The sequence below is a fragment of the Lampetra planeri genome, chromosome 2 (assembly GCF_965212315.1).
Source record: "Lampetra planeri chromosome 2, kcLamPlan1.2.h2, whole genome shotgun sequence".
NCBI classification, from domain to species: Eukaryota; Metazoa; Chordata; class Hyperoartia; order Petromyzontiformes; family Petromyzontidae; genus Lampetra; species Lampetra planeri.
In genome coordinates, this window is record NC_136108.1 from 29834808 (window position 1) to 29855443 (window position 20636).

General features: G+C 48.6%; 1 protein-coding gene across 1 annotated transcript; it reads right to left on the reverse strand.

Moving 5' to 3' along the window:
- Positions 1 to 1792: 1792 nt before the first annotated feature.
- LOC144731277 (7-alpha-hydroxycholest-4-en-3-one 12-alpha-hydroxylase-like) lies at positions 1793 to 20261 on the reverse strand. The gene is made up of 10 exons (XM_078612330.1): positions 18284 to 20261; positions 17561 to 17684; positions 11710 to 11888; positions 10211 to 10387; positions 9844 to 9980; positions 9017 to 9198; positions 7597 to 7774; positions 3191 to 3378; positions 2346 to 2497; positions 1793 to 2134 (listed from the first exon to the last, which is right to left on the reverse strand). Exons 1-10 carry the CDS (start codon positions 18376 to 18378, stop codon positions 1990 to 1992), a joined length of 1557 nt encoding a protein of 518 aa, XP_078468456.1. The 5' UTR covers positions 18379 to 20261; the 3' UTR covers positions 1793 to 1989.
- Positions 20262 to 20636: the final 375 nt, after the last annotated feature.

Sequence of the window (20636 nt, forward strand, 5' to 3'; positions counted from 1 at the left end):
CCAACTGTTTTCTTGGTGACTATGGTCCCAGCTGCCTTGAGATCATTGACAAGATCCTCCCGTGTAGTTCTGGGCTGATTCTTCACCGTTCTCATGATAATTGCAACTCCACGAGGTGAGATCTTGCATGGAGCCCCATGCCAAGGGAGATTGACAGTTCTTTTGTGTTTCTTCCATTTGCGAATAATCGCACCAACTGTTGTCACCTTCTCACCAAGCTGATTGGTGATGGTCTTGTAGCCCATTCCAGCCTTGTGTAGGTCTACAATCTTGTCCCTGACATCCTTGGAGAGCTCTTTGGTCTTGGCCATGGTGGAGAGTTTGGAATCTGATTGATTTCTTCTGTGAACAGGTGTCTTTTATACAGGTAACAAGTTGAGATTAGGAGAATTCCCTTTAAGAGTGTGCTTCTAATCTCAGCTCATTACCTGTATAAAAGACACCTGGGAGCCAGAAATCTTTCTGATTGAGAGGGGGTCAAATACTTATTTCCCTCAAATCAATTTATAACATTTTTGACATGCGTTTTTCTGGACTTTGTTGTTGTTATTCTGTCTCTCACTGTTCAAATAAACCTATCATTAAAATTATAGATTGATAATTTCTTTGTCAGTGGGCAAACGTACAAAATCAGCAGGGGATCAAATACTTTTTCCCTCACTGTACATATGCATGTGGTTTGGGTAACTCCTCTCCTCTTGGTTGCAATTTTATCAATCCATGTTGACTCTTTAGATTGGGTTATGTACAGGTCAAATCACTCAAGAGGCTATCCAATCTAATTACATTTTCTGCTCAGCAACACCAACTGTTTGTTATTTTATCGTACATTTTACACATTTAGTTACAATCGTGCCAATGCACCATTTGCCCCTCCGATTAGCAGTTGGCTAGGTACGGTGCAAAAGAAGTCCAACATCCATACAAGCATGGTGTCACGTGTTGTCAGTGCTATAATATTTTGAATATATGCAAAATATACCAAATTTGAAGTAAAATTTGACATGTTAACTTAAAGTTCTATTATCTTTAGTTTTGAGGCAAAATTGTTCAATTGCCTTATTTTCATAAAGGAACTATATTATTTTGTGTACTTGTTACCCTTACATAAATACAACGTATTTTTTTTATTTCGTTTACCTAAAATTAACAAATCTACAATGTCATCATCAGTCATGGTCTATATACTGCTAAACATCTTCCCAAGCCATCATCATTCCTCATGGTCTGGTCCTGTGATGCAGAAATCCATTTTGCTTCCACACAATAACTAATCTCATCGCTCATTTTTTAAAACAAAAGACAGGCTAAATATTACAAACAAAAAACAGATGAGTACAGTTTTGTAAAACGTATTCCAAAAACTTCACAAGGTAGAATATGTGCCTTATCATTGTCTGTTTCCCAGCGTATAATCTTTATATAGACTCTTTGAATGTTTTGTGCCCATTTTCAAGTGTACGAAATATTCAGATTTCCGGAGCAGATGGAGCTGCAGTTTCAAAGCCTGCCACCTCATACCTATAATCGCCACTCATACAAGTTTACAAAAAGATCACCACCATAGGAGGCCTGGGTTGCACTTGGAAAATTAAATGACAGACTGATGAAATAATGATGGATGGACTGATGGAGAGATAGATGAATAGATACACTTGTGGCCAGACACATGGATGAGGATAAAAACAACCTCGTAGATGGACAAACGGGAGGCAAACAGTTGGACAGACAAGTGAACAGACAGGTGGTCAGACAGATGGACAAACAGATTGACTGAAAAATGGACAGGTGGTAGAATGGACAAAAGTTTAATCAAAACAGGTTGATCAAAGAGGCAGGAACAGTCTTAAATCAATTGCAACAGCCATCATAGTCAAATTCACAACTGAGAATCAATTGCATTCGAGAACGTCAGAGATGCAAACAGCATCTTCACAGAGGAGAGGGAAAAGAAGCAGCAGGGCGGGGTTAGGGGCTGGACACCGCTGTTCAGAAGCGTAAGCGGTAACGGAAGCGAATATCGTGCGTTGGTTGCATGATGCCGAATCCGAATCGCGACGCGTTGATGTCTGGCTCTTTAGTGGTGGGGTCGCAGAACTCGATGTCGTAGTGGATCAGCATGAGCACAATGAACCTGAGCAGAGCCACGCACACACGTACGCACGCACATTGACGCACACACATTGACACACTCACATTGACGCACGCACATTGACGCGTGTGCAAAAACAAGACGAACCCCCACATAGAGCTCAAGATTGTAGGGGTAACATAAATGTTGACTCGGGTTGCATCCCCTCAAGACCCTGCGTTAATCCGGCACTCATCACAAAAGGGGAACTCACTGTTTGATCTCGTTGGTGGCGAAGAACCGCCCGGGACAGATGGACACACCGGTACCCCAGGGCATTGTGGGGTGCCGGAGTTTGCGCCCAGACTTGAAGAAGTCCGTCTTCTTGGAGCCGTCCTCGTTCAGGAAGCGATCGAACTTAAACTCCTGCCGGGACGACACATCACAGACGAGCAGGTAATGGCAAGGCAGGACGAATGGTATGGGACCAATTGTCCTTTCAAGCTGAGTGGATGTAGAGAATAGCCTAATGGGAAGCTAATTTTTCAGTATAAGGTTGAGACAAGCAGAGGTTCTCATTTTAAGCTGAGTGAGCTTATGGGAGGTACTGGGTCTCAAGACTTGCATGATCCTGCTTTGGTTTAGTGGAAACCACATTTAACAAATTCATTATTGAGATAGATCAGCAACCAAGTTGTCTACAACCAGATCACAATGAAAGTAACCCTCAAATCTAAATATCTAACCAGGACTGAGTCTTTTGTACTGGGATACTTAGTTGTATTTTACGGAATAATTTGTTCTAGGCTTGGGCCACAAGGTTGCAATACAGAATTGGATTCTTAAACAAATATGTGCAGAATTTTGAGCATGAGATTGTAGCAGGGAATTGGGATTTAAAGAATTAGAATCTTTTACTTATCCTGGAGGAATCTGATCCCAATCCAGGGTATTTACAGTATTACTACAATATTGTTACTATGATTATTCACTGTACTGCCACGTAATTGGCCCTCTTGATCATTCCATCTGAAGAAGTGTTTTTATCCGGGTGGGCGGAGACCGGAGCACCTGCCCTGGCGTCTACGACAGACGCGCACAGACAGCAGCCTCCCCCACCTCGGGATCCACGTAGACCTCGGGGTCCATGTGGGGGCTCAGGTGAGGGAACATGGCGACGCGATCGCCGGCGCGGAGCTTAGGCCCTGGCTCGCTGGCACCTGGAACCTGCAGCGTCATGTCCTGCTGGACGGAACGCACGAGGGTGGGAGCCGAGCGCAGGCGCAGCATCTCCTCAATGGCGCTGTCTGCATGGGGAAGAGGGGCAAGAGGGTAGGTGGGAAGGGGCCCCCGTGAAGCCACGCCACACTCATGCGGCACGCACGTTACGGGTGGGCGAGCAGGTGGGTGTACAGGTGCATGTGAGGAGTGGTAGAGCATTGGTTGATGCACTGTGCTACGAACCCGGTGATGCAAATTTGATTCTTGCTCACGGCCAACATCAGAGACACATATGTATGAACTTCTTTTGCATCGCACGTAGCCAGCCGTGCTAATTGGAGGTGCGAGGGAAGTACAACTAAACACAAAAAGCAGTTCTAAGAAATGAGTTTTCAATCTAGATTCAAAAGTGCACAGCTCCAGTGGCTTCCTAATAACGGAAGAGCGTTTCTAGATTAAGCAGCATTTCGTTCCATGCAAACCGCATGTGCACTACTAGCATGGAAACTGCGAGGTTACCGAGGCTCTCCACATTTAACTTTGACTTCACCGTGATGTACAATTGTGTATCGTCAACATATTGATGGCACTTGATGTCATGCAATGAGATGAGAGACTTATGTTGAAAATAGGAAGGGCCCGTGGACAGACCCCTGTGGTACACCAATTAGGCACGGCATAGGCGATGACTGTTCATCGACCAGCTTGTAAACATTACTCAATCCACCCCGGTGCCGTACCCGATACACCGTACCTTGGCCTTAGCCACCCGATGATTAATTATCCGATGGACGTTGGTGTCGAAGGCGGCTTAGAGATCGAAGCCAAAAAACGCTGCAGCACACCGGTCATCCATGATCCTGTAGAGGTAATCCGTGATATCTATGGGACATTTTTTGCCAGTACCAAAAATAGGTTTTACCCTTTCTGGCAATAAAATAGGTGTTAAGATGCTGAAACACCAAAAAGATACATTTTGCAAGGCATCAAGTCTGTATTAACCACACATACTTGTGGTAGAACATGCAAACAAAGTCTGATGATATATGCATTGTCTTTGAAATTGATTGGTCTACACCAGGCCTTGTCTCATCACTGTTTGACCAGAGAATGCCAAAAGGTGAACAGTACAATGTCAATGCAAGTATTGGCGCATTTATAGCTCGGGTTGAGCAGTTATATCTATGGGACATGTGATCTTTGGTTCAGACATCTCAATGCTGTAGAATTGGCATGCCGACTGCAATGGGTTGAATTTGCCCATTGCAGCAATGTAGGGACGTAACTGCTTCAGACAAAGGCGCTATACAGTCTTTGAAATCGTGCTCAGGTTTGAGATCGTGCGATATTTTGATGGGGCACTATGGCTCAAGCCAACCTTTTTCACAAGCGATGTTACCTGCGCCATTTTGAACCGGTATGGGAAACAGCCCTCGCTGAACGAAAGATTTGCCAGGTCGACATTCAGCGGTGCAAGCACGTCCGAGCACGATTTGAGAATCTGCGTGTGGATGTAGTCGAGCAACGATGTCTTATTTGGCAGACGTGCGATGAACGTCGACACCTCTGCTACTGACGTTGATGCCAGGTTGATCAAACTCAGATGGCAGACTGGGAGAATGCATTGCCTTCAAGTTACACACTTCCATCTTGATCATCACTATTGTTTTAAATTTAGATTTAAAGCTTTCGTGACTGCAGGGATTCATATTCTTGGTTCTTTCGGAAAAGTCATGTAGAAGGGAAATAATAAAATAATATTAATATAAAACAATAAAAATTCTCACGCCGTTTCGACGTCAAAACGTCGTGAGAATTTTTATTGTTTTATATTTATATTATTATATTATTTCCCTTCTACGTGACTTTACCGAAAGAACCAAGAATATACATCACTATTGTCTTTCCAAAGAGCATCGTAAGTACTGTGCAGAGACCGGGTCGACTATTTGATGAGTGGCTGGAGTGCAAGTAAACCCTTCACGAGGCGCCACAGAGCATAGGGGAAGCGAGCAGAGCTTAAAACGATCTGCGACACTCAGTAATGAGTCGGTTTGCAGATCTGCAGATGGCTCTGTAAGCAAGTCGGACAGTCTCGAAACTAGTTTTCTTCCAAAGACGCTCTAGCCTCCTCCTCCGTCTACTTCACAGCGATCGCCTCCGGTGACAGTCAGTTCCTGCGCAGATTCACCATGGAAGTCGAAAAAGATGGCAAGCTACCCTTTTTGGATGTCCTAATTAAAAGGACACCTGATGGTTCAATGAGCCACTCTGTCTACAGGAAAGCCACCCATACGGACGCTTACCTAAAACCGGATTCCCACCACCATCCATCCCAGAAGAATTCCCTCATCAAGACTCTATACCATAGAGCCCAATGCATCTCCGACCAGGAACACATTGCCAGTGAACTCAAACAGGTACGCCAAGCTGTTAAGGCTAATGGTTACTCCGACTACACAATCCGCAAAGCCATCACTCCAACCATCAAGAAGGATCCTGTTGAGGAGCCTTTCAAGACCATCACCTTACCCTACATTGCTGGGGTCACAAAAAAGATCTCCAAAATCCTGATTAAACACAAGATCCAGGTCCGATTCAACACAGTACATAAAATCCGTGATCTGGTCCCGTCTGTAAAAGATGTGGTTCCAGACATACTGTACCCTGGCGTCTACAAACTAAGTTGCCTCTGTGGTAGCAGTTACATTGGGGAAACCAAACGACATGTCTCGGACCGCATCCGTGAACGTAAAGCAGACCTGAAACACGGTAGGACAAACACCTCAGCCGTGGCAGATCACTGTTACAACTCAGTGGGCTCACATGACATTGACTTCTCCAAGACAGAGGTTCTCTGCAAGCCATCTGGCTATCATGAGAGATTCGTTCATGAGGCGATCCACATATACAAACACAGAGACAATTTTAACCGAGAAGATGGATTCTGGCTTAGCAATCATTGGAAGGACGTAATAAACCATTTCGGATCTTAACTGATTGTGTTCACGTTTACGGTGACTTTCAGACCGCGTTCCACTCACTGGCATTGTATTCTCCGCAGGGAATGGATTCTTTGCTCCGCTGCAAGTTTTCCCCCCACGACTCACCCATTGACACGACGGTCAATGGTACAGTGTATAATAACAAATAGTATAACATTTATATGCTTAATACAATGTACAAAGTAATATATAGTATCGTAATTGTATAGTAAACATATAGCAGTGTGATACACATTAGGGTGGGTAGAATAATACATAGTGTTATATTAAAATGTATAAGGTATAGGGTGGTTTATAGCAATACAGTATATCATTTAATGTTGAGTTTATCTTTGTCAGTATATAGTACGGTGTATGCTCGTGTGATGTAAGAGAATAAAGTTTAGATGGAAGCATATTATATAAATTTTTACGACGTAGAATCGTAATGTATTACTTGCTGTTAGTAACTCAGCTTATTGTAGAGTATAGTAAGTATACTGATGGTGCTATGCAGCTTATACTTTAGTTTTTTTATGTAGTTTATACTTTAGTTTTCTACGTGGTTGTTTAGTAACTGCAGCTACATACTATTAACATTCCTTTCCTTTGTTAATGCTACTCCCTGCACCCTCCCTTGGTGCTGCTGATCCTGCATAATGCATGGGCATAATATGACTTTGAAACCCCCCCGCCCACCTCCTACGCATTTCCCATGAATATGCTAAATTCCTCCTGATATGCACATTCTTTTTGTTAAGGCGCTCTTCCACCTCCAACCCAGCTTATATATAAGCTCCTAGCTTGGCAGTGTCTCATTCTTCACCTGAAGACGGCTGCTTGCGTTGTAGTCGAAACGTCGTGAGAATTATTTTATATTATTATGTTTTATTTTTATTATTTTATTACTTCCCTTCTACGTGACTTTACCGAAAGAACCAAGAAGATGAGTTCCTGCGCACTTTCCCCCTAGACCGAGTCAGCCTTAAATAAGTACTTGGTGCAGTGTGAAAACATCAGCACTGGGGAAACAAAGGCGGCTGTCTGCGGTGCTGGCCACCAACCCACCCGTATACTGTGTTGGTCTTCATAGTTTCTCGCTAACAACACTTGCAACAACAATTTGTTAAACGCTATACGTCGGGATCTTTGTATTTGAGCAGGTGATTACACAGATGAGTGGGTGCGTGAGCAAGTGGGTGGACAGGTGGGTGAGTGTGAATAGGTAGGTAAGAGAGCGGGGTGAGTGAGAGAGTGGGCAGGTGGGTAAGCCAGTGAGTGGGTGGGTGAGTAGGTGAGTAAGCGGGTGACTGGACACACCAAGCACGGGCGTGTTGACGAGTGCATCGCGCGTCAGCGAGATCACTCGCGTCTCCGCGCCATCGCTCTGCCCCGTCGCCTCCAGCAGCTGTTGCACCTCGGCGCGCACGGCCGCCATGGCGTCTGCGTGCCTCATCAGGTACGCCAGCATCCAGAATGATGCGGGGCCCGCGTTACCCTGGTCACGTGGGGGACATTCAAGCCTGTGGTCTCTTTGCTGCACACCTGTAATCCAGCGCTTGTCAACAACATTTATCGTACCTGTTCGCATTGAGGGGGTCATCTCCTGCCTTGCCATACGACATTCTTATAATCGAGTCAAAAATAAATGTTGGAATAATATTTAACATAAGCGGCAATTAAATCATGGCTCTCGTGCCATTTCTCGTATATATGGGGTGAGAGATCGAGCAGAATTCATGATAGCCCGAGAAGAAGTGCAAGTCTGTTATCCAGCACTGGAGGCGAGGGTTTGTGGATCACACAAATGTTGCATGACGCCATTCCCATGGGTATCAAGGTACCACACCCCTGGCTTCCCAGGAGAAAGGGGCACAGCAAGTGTCGACTAATATCATCTGTTCCGGGTTCTCTGGTTTCCTCTCACATTCATAAACAATATTTTACAGGGAGGAACAATGTTCCACACTGCCCACCAGGGATTATTTAGCTGCTGTCTGTCTGTCTGTCGTACATAAATAAATATATAATACACACAGCTCTTTGATTGGTGGAGACCTTACAAACAGCTCTTTGATTGGTGGAGACCTACTGCCGGGTACGGAGAGGGGAGGTGCCTAAGGGAGGAGGGTCAAGGGAGGGGCCTAAGGAAGGGGGGAGTCAGGAGAGGGGCCTGAGGGGGGGGGGGTCAGGGGAGGGGCCTGAGGGGGGGGGGGTCAGCGGAGGGGCCTGAGGGAGGGGGGGGTCAGGGGAGGGGCCTAAGGATATGGGGGGGGGGGGTGCTCAGGGGAGGGGCCTAACAGAAGGGGGGTTAGGGGAGGGGCCTAAGGGAAGGGGGGTCAGGGGAGGGGCCTGAGGATATGGAGGGGGGTGGTCAGGGGAGGGGCCTAAGGGAAAGGGGGTCAGGGGAGGGGCCTAAGGGGGAGGGGCCTAAGGGAGGGGGGGGGATAGTTAAGGGGGCTGTCTGCCTGGCGACCTCAAGTCGAGTTATCTTTTATACATACAGGTAGGAACAACAGGTTCCACACTGCCCACCAGGGATTATTTGTCTGTCTGTCGTATTACATTATAATCAGAAAAAAAGAACATTGCTATTTATTGCTTAATGTTTAACATTTTATTTTTAACACGTGTTTCATATTGTCAGTGTCCGGAGTGTTGTACAGCACCCCCACCCCCCCCCCCCCCCCCCCCCCACTTTGCACAAGGACCTGCTGCAGGGCTAATTCAGGGCCCTTACCTGAGAGGCCCAGAGCATCATGAACAAGGAGCGATCGCGGGTCTCTTTGTCGGCCTGCAGCTCGGCAAGCGTTTCGTCGCGGCCCAAGATCCAGGGGCTGACGTGCTCATGCACACGCAGCAGCGATACCGTCAAGAGCTCCCAGAACCACGACTTGAGTCGGTCTACTTCCTTCCTCTGGGCTGAGCCGTAGTAAAAGCGGGGGAGAGGGGGTGCAGAGGAAGAGGGTCTTGGTAAAATCACGCAACTCATGGATAAGTGAGCAGAGGGACAAGAGGGCTGTCGAGCAGGTGAGCGGGTGGGTGGTTGAGTAAGTCAGTGGGTGGGTAGACAAGTGGGTGTGTGAGTGGGTGGATAAGTGAGTGGGTAATTAGGTGTGTGCTTGGGCGAGCAAATAGGTATGTTGGTGGGTGAGCGGGTGCGAAAATTGGTGGGTAGGTGGGTGAGTGGGTGAGCGGGGGAGCAAGTGTGTGAGCGAGTGGGCAGGTGATTGAGTGGCTGGGTAAGTGGGCGGGTGAGTGAGCAGCTGGGTGACGATATAAGTGGGTGGCTGGGCAGTTACAGTTATTGCTAATGGGCCACATGAGACAAAACAAAGGAGAAGCTTGCAAACCGATAGCACACTTGGAACAAATGGAGAGTCAATTTTCGGGTCGAAATCTCTGTAGGCCTGTGGTACTATCCTCAACGCTGACTGTTGAGGTTTAACTTGACACAGGTAAAACCCACTGGGGAAAGAAATGCTCATTTTCGATGGTGACCTGATTATAGAAACCTGATTAAATCAAAAGATACTTGAGAGACGTATTGTGGACGTTGTGTCATACCGGGCCAGAGCGTGGACGAGGTAATGGTGGGGAACAGCTGATCGTACTTGCGGAACTCCTTGAACACCTCCAGAGAGCACGTGCTCTGCACAGCCGGCCCGCCTGGGTCCTGGCCAAACAGAGTCAGGTAGCCGGCCCTATGCGCAGCACCGACAGTGGTTACTCAATGATGATGATAATGGCGACGATGATGATGATGACTATGCCGACGTTGAAGAATGTCAACGATGATGACAACAATCACGAGGGCAATAATAAGAGCGCCGAGCATGATGCCGATGGTGATGATGTGAAGAAACGCAATGTAGATAGCGCAAAAATTCCAAGAGGGGGGCAGGAGATTGGGGCGGAGCTTGTCCCGGCGCACCTGAACACGATGTTGTAGCAGAAGTCAAAAAGGCCGGACTCGTGCCACTTGGTGTCCCTGTGCCCTCCGCACCCCCTGTGTCTATTCCCCTCATCAGATGAACCTGGCCCCATGAGCAGGTGCAGCTGGTGCATCATTGCATCCGTCAGGCCCACTAGCCCTTCGCCCTGCAGGTGGCTGTGAGGTGACACGCACACACGACTATGCATGTGTGAGCAAACACAGATATGTATATTTGGCCATGAGTTTCACTTAAACCCAGGTCACTTCACTAACCACTATATTACCGCTCCCCACATGAATACAATCACATATATACATGTTAATTAAACATGTTGGGTGTTAGATGTAATCCTCTTTCAGTGATTCCAATCAGATGCCCAGCATCTTCTTGTGTGTAGCGGACACTCCCCACCAACACGCCGAGAGAAGAAAAGGTTCCAGTCTGTTTGTTCCACCTCTATCACACATAGCTCCCACCTTCATACACAGCTCTCTCCTCACGTCCCTCCTCCAACTTGCCATTTTATCTCCACGGTCCTCTCTCCCATTACCTCCCCCTGGCCTCATCCCTGTCCCTCAGTTCCAGCCGTAAAATCACAGTCACATCTCCCACCACCAATCACAGATCATGATACCAGGGGGTTACTCCCAGTCAAGTAGATGCAGGGATTGACATCAGCATGGTAGGGAGAAGGGAATGCTGATGTTGTTGGGACCGTTATGGAGGATCGTTACATGTGGAACTACAGAAAGTTTCCAAGGCAATTTGAACAAAGTTGCTCTGTGATGTGGACCCTATGCTAAACAGAAATTCACACAGAACCATTGTTGCTCACAAGCTGGGCAGGAATATGTCGCCAGTAAACTCGTTGCACTGGTTGAGTTCAGAGTGGCCTGAATAAAATATATGTAAATTGGGATGTAAAAAATACCTTCGTACAATCGGGGTAAATGTGTTGTCTGTGTTTATTGTTTCTTAAAGTAATCTGGTTAGGAGGTGGCCGGATGGCTCAAAGCTCAGAGTGTCGAACTGGGCCCACTAAGCACGTGGGGTTTGAATCCAGGTTTTCTAGGTCAGCGGTTCCCAAACGTTCCCAAGTCACAACCTACCCGCGAAGCCATATCATTTTCAAGGGCCCATGAAACAGTGAGACAGCTGGTACACCGCTAAGTCAGAGGAGGCAAGTACAGATACAAACTCATGCCAAGAAACAGGGTAATCTTCACACATTCTGGAGTCATGTTGGAAAAAAAAGGTGTCTTAGAGGAGTCCACATTTGGATGGTGTTACTACGTAGCTCACCGTGTGATGAAGGATTTGTGCAGACACTTGCTCACACACAGGGACACTAAACAGAAACTCCACGCGGAAAGTCACCCGAGTTTGGAATCGAACCGAGGCTCTTCTTGCTGGGACTCATGAGTGTTACCACCGCGCGCCACTCTGTGCCCACAGGTACAAGATCGAGAGTGAGCTGTCACTCGAGGTGCCGCACCGGATGTCGATGGCGCCGTTGGGCTTGCGGTACTCGACTTTGTAGTTAACGCTGAAGACATCTGAAATGAGCTCGCACGCATACTTCATGAAGTCCAGCGTGGAGCGTGGCTCCCGCCCCACGGCCGTCATATCGTGCGGGTCCAGTATGAATGTGAAGTACCTCCCGCCCAAGCACACCTGCAGTGGCACAGGGGGCAGACACACAAGGACAATGAACGCCTACGCAGGCTGCTGAAATGAGTTGCTGCTAGTGAGCACACGTGAAGGTCGGACAGAAGTTCGAGCAGCTGGCAACTGGCCGCGGCGTGTGGCACTGTGCGCCGTTAAAGCGGGCGTCCACATTTTTAACAAGAATCGCGATGTGCAGTGAGATGCGGCATCAAGAACAAAGATTGCTTCGATCTCGATCAGCCCAAATAGCATTTAATGTGACAAGCGTTGTGTCTCCCGTATTGATATGTGAAGCCACGTGAAGCAAAATCAGAATCTTTATATATCTTTATTTAGACTGGAGGAATCAATGAACATTAAGATCCAGCAAAACAGCTGACGATATCATCCTCAAACCACGGGCCAGGAGGTTGATGCCCTTAAGAATAAAACGGTTAATCGTATACGTTATGAGTCAGAAACATGGACATTGACAAAGTGTAATATATATGCTGAAGAGGCTGCAAAAAACGCTTGAGTGAGGTGCATACATGTGGAGAGGTGTTATTCTGCCCTCCCCATGTTGTCAGTGGGTAGCGTCACTATTGGGTCAACAGGGGGCGGAAGAGTGGCTACGCCTATGTTAAGGGGCTATGGAAAAAGGGGCCAACGGTGACCTCTGGGATAACGGATCCTGGGACACAATCCACAAACCCCGGGTGGGGGGATTGGGGGATGACGCCACCCTTCCAGGACCTGGTGGAAGGTTCTGGAAGAAAGGCGGGGCTGGGGCAGAGCAAGCCCTGGGCCGGTATATAAGTTGGACCTCTGAACAATAGAGGGTCAGTCTCCTCCACTCCGAAGACCGAAGACCTGGGCTGAAGCTAGGACCCTGGACCCCAAGCTCCGCCGTCCTTCTAAGGGCCGGAGCTCAGTGAGGCCAGTGGTCAGGACCCGACGACCCGGGCACGGTCGGGTCAGCGTATCCTCCCCTAGGGCCCCTAGCCGGAGGTCGGGGAATTAGCAGGGTCCCCAGTGTTATAGCAGTGTAGCCCAGAGACCGTACCTCCCCAATGTTAGGGCAGTGTAACCCGGAGGCCATACCTCCCCAGGTATCGGGTAAAGGGGCTGCTACCCCTTTGTGTTAGGGATCCTGTAGATAAGAGTAATAAATATCGTGTTGCCTCAATTAGTGTCTCCCCTGGTTTCTGACCCACTACAACTGGCGTCAGAAGAATTTGAGCGTGTCAAATTGGCTGTTGACGACATGCTGGCCGCGGATATTATCTCCCCATCGACCAGCCCTTGTGCTCGTTAAAAAGCATGACGGCTCTTTACGATTCTGCGTGGATTTTCGCCGTTTAAATAAAATTTCTATGGCTGACACGTACCCGCTCCCGCGTATGGATGAATCATTGGATGCGCTGGCGGGGGCTCATTATTTCTCCACACTGGATCTTTTGTCGGGGTTTTGGTAACTTCCCCTCGATGACACGTCGAAACCAAAAACGGCCTTTCGGACTCCTCAGGGACTTTTCAAATTCAATAGGTTGCCCATGGGTCTCCACTCGGACCCTGCAATGTTCCAGCGACTCATGGAGCTGGTCCTTGCTGGGCTCCAGTGGAATTCGTGTCTAATTTACTTAGACGATGTCATCGTCTTCAGCCGCATGTTCAATGAACACCTCAATCGATTGTGGGCTGTCTTCCTGAAAATGCGCGCTGCAAACTTAAAATTCAAACCGCAGAAGTGCCACCTTTTGCGGGAGTCGGTATGGTATCTGGGGCATATCGTCTGCCGCTCGGGCATCTCCACCGATCCTGAAAAAACCAGGAGTGTCTGCTCATGGCCGACTCCCACCTCGGTGGGGGAGGTCCGTAGCTTCATTGGTTTTGCCTCTTACTATCGTCGGTTCGTCACTGATTTCGTGTCAATCACTAAGCCCCTTCATGCCCTGACGGCAAAGGGCATGGAATTTCACCCTTCCTTCTGGACACTGATGCCAGTAACACCGGTATAGGTGGAGTGCTCTCCCAGGTTGTTGATGGCATCGAACGAGTTGTTGCAAACGGCAGCAGGGTGTTGTCCTCTGCGGAACAACGCTACTGTGTGACTCTTTGCGAGTTATTGGCTATTGTTTTTTTAATTCAACAACATCGGCCGTATCTATATGGGCGCCACTTCACAGTACGATCCAATCACTCGGCGTTACAGTATGCCTTGCGTGTTGACCAGCCATCGGGTCAACTGTCACGGTGGCTTGAGATCCTCCAAGATTTCAATTTCACTGTTACTTACCGCAAGGGTACCCGCCACACCAACGCCGATGCTCTGTCGCGCCTCCCTCCTGCCGACAAGTGTGCATGTTTTCTGGGGTTGGGTGGCTGCAAACCCCCTGTCGCTGCCTCAGTTCCACCGCTGGTGGCGGCTACGGACGAGTCTGCCCGTGACCTGGACCACGGGGTTGATCCCCCTGACCCGGCTGGTCGTGATGACCTGTTGGGTCTGACCACGGCCGAATGGGGTCGCCATCAAATGGAAGGCGCATCCCTTCTTGCCTTGCGGCGCCGCGTGGGTAACTCGGCTGTGGTAGGGGAAAGACGTGCGCCTCTTGTCTTGCGGAAGGGTCCCCTCATGCAGTGGGACAGTGACTCGTGCCGCCACAGGATTGTTGTGCCCTCTGCTGTGCGGGGTAGAGCCGTTTGGGCAGCACATGAGCGCCTGTTGCACCTTGGTGTTCAAAAAACCCTCGGGTTGCTCCAACTCCATTTCTTCTGGCCTGGCATGCTGCGTGATGTGTCCCACCTCCTTAAAGGCTGGACGCAGTGCGCACGGCGGAAGCCACCGGCTAGGCCATCCTGCCCGCCGTTATAATCTATCATGGTGTCTCGTTTCAACGAGTTGGTGTCTTTAGATATTTTGGGGCCCTTTCCTAACACTCCAATGGGTAACAAGTACCTGCTGGTTGGGGTGGAATATCTCACGCATTGGCCCATGGCCTGGCCCCTCCTCAACCAGTCGATGGCAGCTGTTGCTGAGGCCTTTGTCCATGACTAACCCTAACCCTTAACCCTAACCCTACGTCATGGACAAAGGTGCTCCGGAACAGCTGTTGACCGACCAGGAAAATAATTTCTCGAGCATCTTGTTGTGTGATGTCTGCGCGCTGCTGGGAACAAAAAAAGTCCGTACTTCCCCATACCATCCGCAAACTGATGGTATGGTGGAGCGTCTCCACAGGACATTGACATCAATTTTGTGTCACGAAGTTAGCGACTCCCAGCTCGATTGGGACCTTCAGATTTCCGGGGTCTTGGCAACATATCGATTGGCTCCTCACGCCGCCACCGGGTTTTCGCCATTTTTCTTGATGTATGGTCAAGACGCCGACCCCCCGGTGGATGTTCGGGTACGCGTTGACTCGCTTTCATCAAAATCTAAAATCTCGGACCACTTGCAGTTCAACATCAGGAGATTGGCTGAGGCGCGGGAGGCCTCCATCGTCAATTCAGGTTCCCGGCAAAAAGCTAATGAGCAGCTGCGTAACCCCAAGTCGGCCACGCACGCGTGGACCGCTGGGGATGGGGCGTGGCTTCACTGCCCCTAGGTGCCCTTGTCCACGTCACCTAAATTGCTTAAGCGCTGGAGGGGCCCCGTTGACATTGTCCAGGTCATCCGTTCCCAATGCATCAAGGTTAAATGGGGTAGACAGTGCTGGTTTGTGCACCCCTCACGTCTAAAGCCTTTCATCGCGCCGTACACTCCCATGCCGCGTACACACCGCAGGGGCTGAACTTGTGACGTGTCCGACGAGCCAGTGATGCCTAAGCCTCAGATGGATCACGCCGGTGCCCTTCCAGGTGATTGACGGGCCCGGGCCCGTCCGCGCCTGCCAACGAACGGCCACGCGTCCTGCCTGACGTGCCCTCCAGGGAGCCCGTCTTGCCCGCACCACCTCCTCGGGCCCCTGTTCCCTACGACGGGCCAGCTAGGCACACATGCTCAAAGACTTTGCACTTCTCCTAAGGTCGCTCTGTATTCCCCACGCACTCACACCACTCGACTCACCTGCTTCGGTACCACTGGGTTGCCTTGTACTGTGCCGATTGGCGTGCCATGTCGCGGGACGGTTGGTTCTTGCCACGGGCGGGCTGTGTTCATCGTGGGGGGGGTAATGTAGAGGTGTTATTCTGCACTCCCCATGTTGTCAGCGGGTAGCGTCACTATTGGGTCAACAGGGGGCGGAAAAGTGGCTACGCCTATGTTAAGGGGCTATGGAAAAAGGGGCCAACGGTGACCTCTGGGATAACGGATCCTGGGACACAATCCACAAACCCCGGGTGGGGGGATTGGGGGATGACGCCACCCTTCCAGGACCTGGTGGAAGGTTCTGGAAGGAAGGCGGGGCCGGGGCGGAGCAAGCCCCAAACCGGTATATAAGTTGGACCTCTGAACAATAGAGGGGCAGTCTCCTCCACTCCTAAGACCGAAGACCTGGGCTGAAGCTAGGACCCTGGACCCCAAGCTCCACCATCCTTCTAAGGGCCGGAGCTCAGTGAGGCCAGTGGTCAGGACCCGACGACCCGGGTATGGTCGGGTCAGCATAGCCTCCCCTAGGGCCCCAGCTGGAGGTCGGGGAATTAGCAGGGTCCCCAGTGTTAGGGCAGTGTAGCCCGGAGACCGTACCTCCCCAGTGTTAGGGCAGTATAGCCCGGAGGCCATACCTCCCCAGGTATCGGGTAAAGGGGACGCTACCCCTTTGTGTTAGGGACCCTGTAGATAAGAGTAATAAATATCATGTTGTCTCAACTAGTGTCTGACCCACTACACTTGGATTTACACTGAGAGACAGAAAGAGGGACATGTGAATGAGAGGACATGTGCAAGTTAGAGATATCAAATTGACTGCTAAGAAAATGTTGTAATTGTTGTGCGGTAGAAAGGATGCTGAAGTCGGTCGTGTAGGGGCTGACGCCAAACTGTTTATTCAGGGCTTACGCCGACCTCGGGGGAAGGGGTTAACACAACAGTTCTTAACTAATCTCCCCAGGGGAAGGGTACTGGGAGTTCCCTACACCCTACCAGGCTATCAGGCTCTTTGCACAGCACTGACTGAGGGTTCAGCCAACTCGGCCAGCCGGGTAAAGCAGCCCTTTAGCCTCACTCTCTACCCTCTATCCCGGAGCCCCCGACTCCCCTAACGCTCACTCCTCTGACTCATGGTGAAGACCCCGTCCACATCAAGGGTCTTCCCTCAAATACCCCGGGGGGGCATGACGTGACTTTACCTTGACGGCATTCCCCCCGAGGCGAGTGTGACCTGACTTCAGCACTCCACTCAACATAATTATGCAAATCTGAAAGCCAAACGTTTTGTACTTTTCTAACCTCAGCCTAGGAAAGTGTATATTATGGAGATGTTAAAGGTTACCTACCCCGACTATGATTGCCACCTGTCCTGGTTTTTCAAGGATATTCTCTTCATCACACAGATGCCTGAGGAGATCTGCAAGTCTTCCTGTGACATTAAACTCCCTGTTTGTGTAAATAGCATAATAATACAGCACTCACTACAATGCAATTGCATGTTGATCTGCCCTATTTCGTTATTGTGCGAGATAGTCTGCTTCCCATCATATAACCCGTGTATTTGTACCACGTTTATTTGTTCCCACTGTCCCCCACTGCTGTTGCTGACCGTGAAGGTGTCTCCGTGCTTGCGCTGCATGCGCTGCAGGAAGGTGTACGCGTTTCTCCGGAACTCGATGGCGTGGCCCAGCCATGGGATGAGGCCTTTATCAAGGGGAGGCTCTCCTGGGCGCCTGGGAACACAGAGGGCATTGATGGGTGGGGAAGGGGGGTGTCGACCTTGAGGTGGGGGAGCATGTGGGCACTTAGTGGTGGGAATGGCGCAAGGCCAGGAAATGAAGGGAGGGGGCCGGAGAAAGAGTTTGGGCATTAGGGACAGGATGAAGGGTGTGTTACCAGTAAAATGTCCCAGTTGGCCACGGTGCCTACTAGTTTGGTGAGGTGTGTAATGGGGTGTAAAGGTGTGTAGTGCTGAGGGATGGCATCCTGTCAGCGAGCCTTCAACACTTGACGTGGCCTCAAAGTGCACCTGGCCTGGCACAGGCGCCGTGGTGACGTCGCTGTATCTTAGTGGCGAATGGCAGGTATTGGTCTGATTTGTTGAGATGTAGCAAGGTGTATAATGGTATGGTGAGGTTTGATACAATATGCAGTGGTGTGGTTTTGTTAGTAATGTTCAGGTATGGTGAAGTGTGGTGAGTGTGTAATGGCAAAGTGTTTATGGTGTGGAGTGGTGAGTAACCGTGAGGAGCAATGAGGTGTGGCGTTTGAGTCGTGGTGAAGCGCGGATCAGTGTGGTAAGCAGTGGTGTGGTGTGGTGAAGCTCACTCACCTGATTCTCCGTGTGACGAACAGGACAAGACCGATGATGGCAATGACGAGGAACCCCACGACCCAGGAGGACGCGAACAGCACTGAGATGGCCATTTTGTATCACCGCTACACAACAACGCAATACTGTACAATACAACACAATGATATAACACAATACGGGGAGTGACATGGCCCAGCGGTAGTGCATTTGCAGCTTGTTGCAGAGGTTCATGGTTTGAGTCTCCCGGCCACCCTGGTTAATACTGCAGTTGTACTGTCCTTAAATACACACCGTCTCCTTCACGGTGGACATTAAAGAGCCTGTGATATTTATTATAAAAGCCCTGCGTTCCGCTTGTCCGTCAACTAAATTATAAAAAAAAACCTTTCAGAAGCCCTGAATCAACAAGTTATATAAAGTTCCTCCCTCCCCCCAGATGTGGGCGTAAAAAGTTGATCCAACAGGTTTCCAAAAAATGTTGACCCCTTCTTAAAAAAATAGTATTTTATTTTGTAGGCATATTAGCATATATACATACAATCGAGTCGGTAGCATCTACTGTCTCTATTGTAAGTCAGTAGTATCTGCACGCATGGGAGGGAGGGGAAGAAGAGGGCATTTGGAGTGGGGGGGGTTGACGAGCAGGCGCGAAGCGTTGAGAAACCCTCCGCAGGAGTTAATAATTTCTAGTTATTTGAAAAAGCGTAGGCCTCATTTTTCCGCGTCATTATACAAATCTTCCAAATTAGAAAAATTACTTAGTCCTTTATGCAGTAATACCTCGATATGCGAATATTCGAGATAACACGTTTCAGTAAAACGAACTTTGGATTTATGACCATTATATTAATGGTAAAATTTCAAGTAAAATTACTGATACACTCACATTATTAATACAATTATCCCATCTACGGTTCTATCAAATTATAAAGATGGGGCATTGAATATTTGTTTACATTCGTCTCGACCAATCAGCGCGCAGCAACGCACTACGTGACGGGAGCTATGGTGTTTGGTGGACAATGCAAGCTTGTGACTGCAATTGAGACGACACTTGTGAGTGTGAATATATTTAAAAGTAAAGTACAGTTTACGTCAGTTTTTAATTTGAATACTGTACAGTATAAAATAAATTATTTTTAATATAAACGGTATTTTTTTACAATATGACTGATAAGTTGTTATGTGTTTATCGTGTGAAATGGTAAGTTATGAAGGCTGGGAACGCATCGATATGCAAAGAAGCTCCAGGAACGCATCTATTTCGTATATCAAGGTTTTAACGTACAATGATACAATGCAAACAACGATATAACACTGCCAGCACAACATGATACATCACATGCCCAGCCATTAATGATTAAATATGTACTTTATTTGTTTTTATTAGTCACTTGCTTAGCCTTTCAATATTCTGCACTCCTATCGGTTTTTGAATTTTGTTGTTGTAACCTTTTGATCCGCCCCTACTGAAGATATGTGAAAAATAGATTTGTAGCTCATCGGATTCTTCCAGTCTCAATAAAGTGTCTGATTACTGCCCACTTACAACTCGATACACCACAAGATTGTACATCATCATCCTGGTCAATCCCTTGCTGGACGAATGCCTTCCTAAGCCCTTGCCATTGCTCACGATTCCGCGATGCAGTAACCCACGTAACAGCTGCATAACGACTTGAAACAAATAGGTGACGTTTTAGGCAATGGCTCTTCATTACACATACATTTACGACAATGACACTAATATTTCAGTGATGGTGAGTGAATATGATGTGATGATAATGTTATGATGATGGCTATATTGGCTGTTTAAGGCAATGTCAGCTTTCATGACTATCTCAGTGATAATGATATCAGTGATGGTGACGATATTCGTGAATACGATCATCGGTATATACTTCTTCTTACCTTAAGTCACGACAGTTTTAATGCGCAAAGTCACGTCAATAAGAGCAATGGCTCAAACTTCAAAGCGTACACAGCTACTGAGAAACTCAAACGGGCGCGCACGAACCAAACGCTCGCAACAACAACAAAAACGACGACGAACCCACCCACCGATGCGGCGTTGATTGATCCCGTTGCACAACTAGAGCAAGCTTTATCCAATTCGCATGCGGCGACAGCTGATACGTCACAAGCGCACCGCACGCACGACCAATCCCCCTTCCACACACAGAGCAGTGTTGGGGTGGGGGGAGGACAAACGGATGGGCGGTCGTAAACCCACCGTGCCACGGACTTCTCGCTCGGGATCGTTAATTCCAGAAAAACAAATTCGATTCCCGGTTCACTTTACGGGGAAGTTTCACGATCGGTTCTAAATGTTGGAATGGAAATGGCACAGTGTTTTTTTATTACACACTTT

Coding starts and splice junctions, on each gene's coding strand:
- LOC144731277 (XM_078612330.1), bottom strand. CDS start 18,378: ATGGCCATCTCAGTGCTGTTCGCGTCCTCCTGGGTCGTGGGGTTCCTC. Junction 7,775..9,016: donor TGATGCTCTGGGCCTCTCAG/GTAAGGGCCCTG, acceptor CCACGTGACCAG/GGTAACGCGGGCCCCGCATC. Junction 2,498..3,190: donor AGGTCTACGTGGATCCCGAG/GTGGGGGAGGCT, acceptor TCGTCCCGGCAG/GAGTTTAAGTTCGATCGCTT.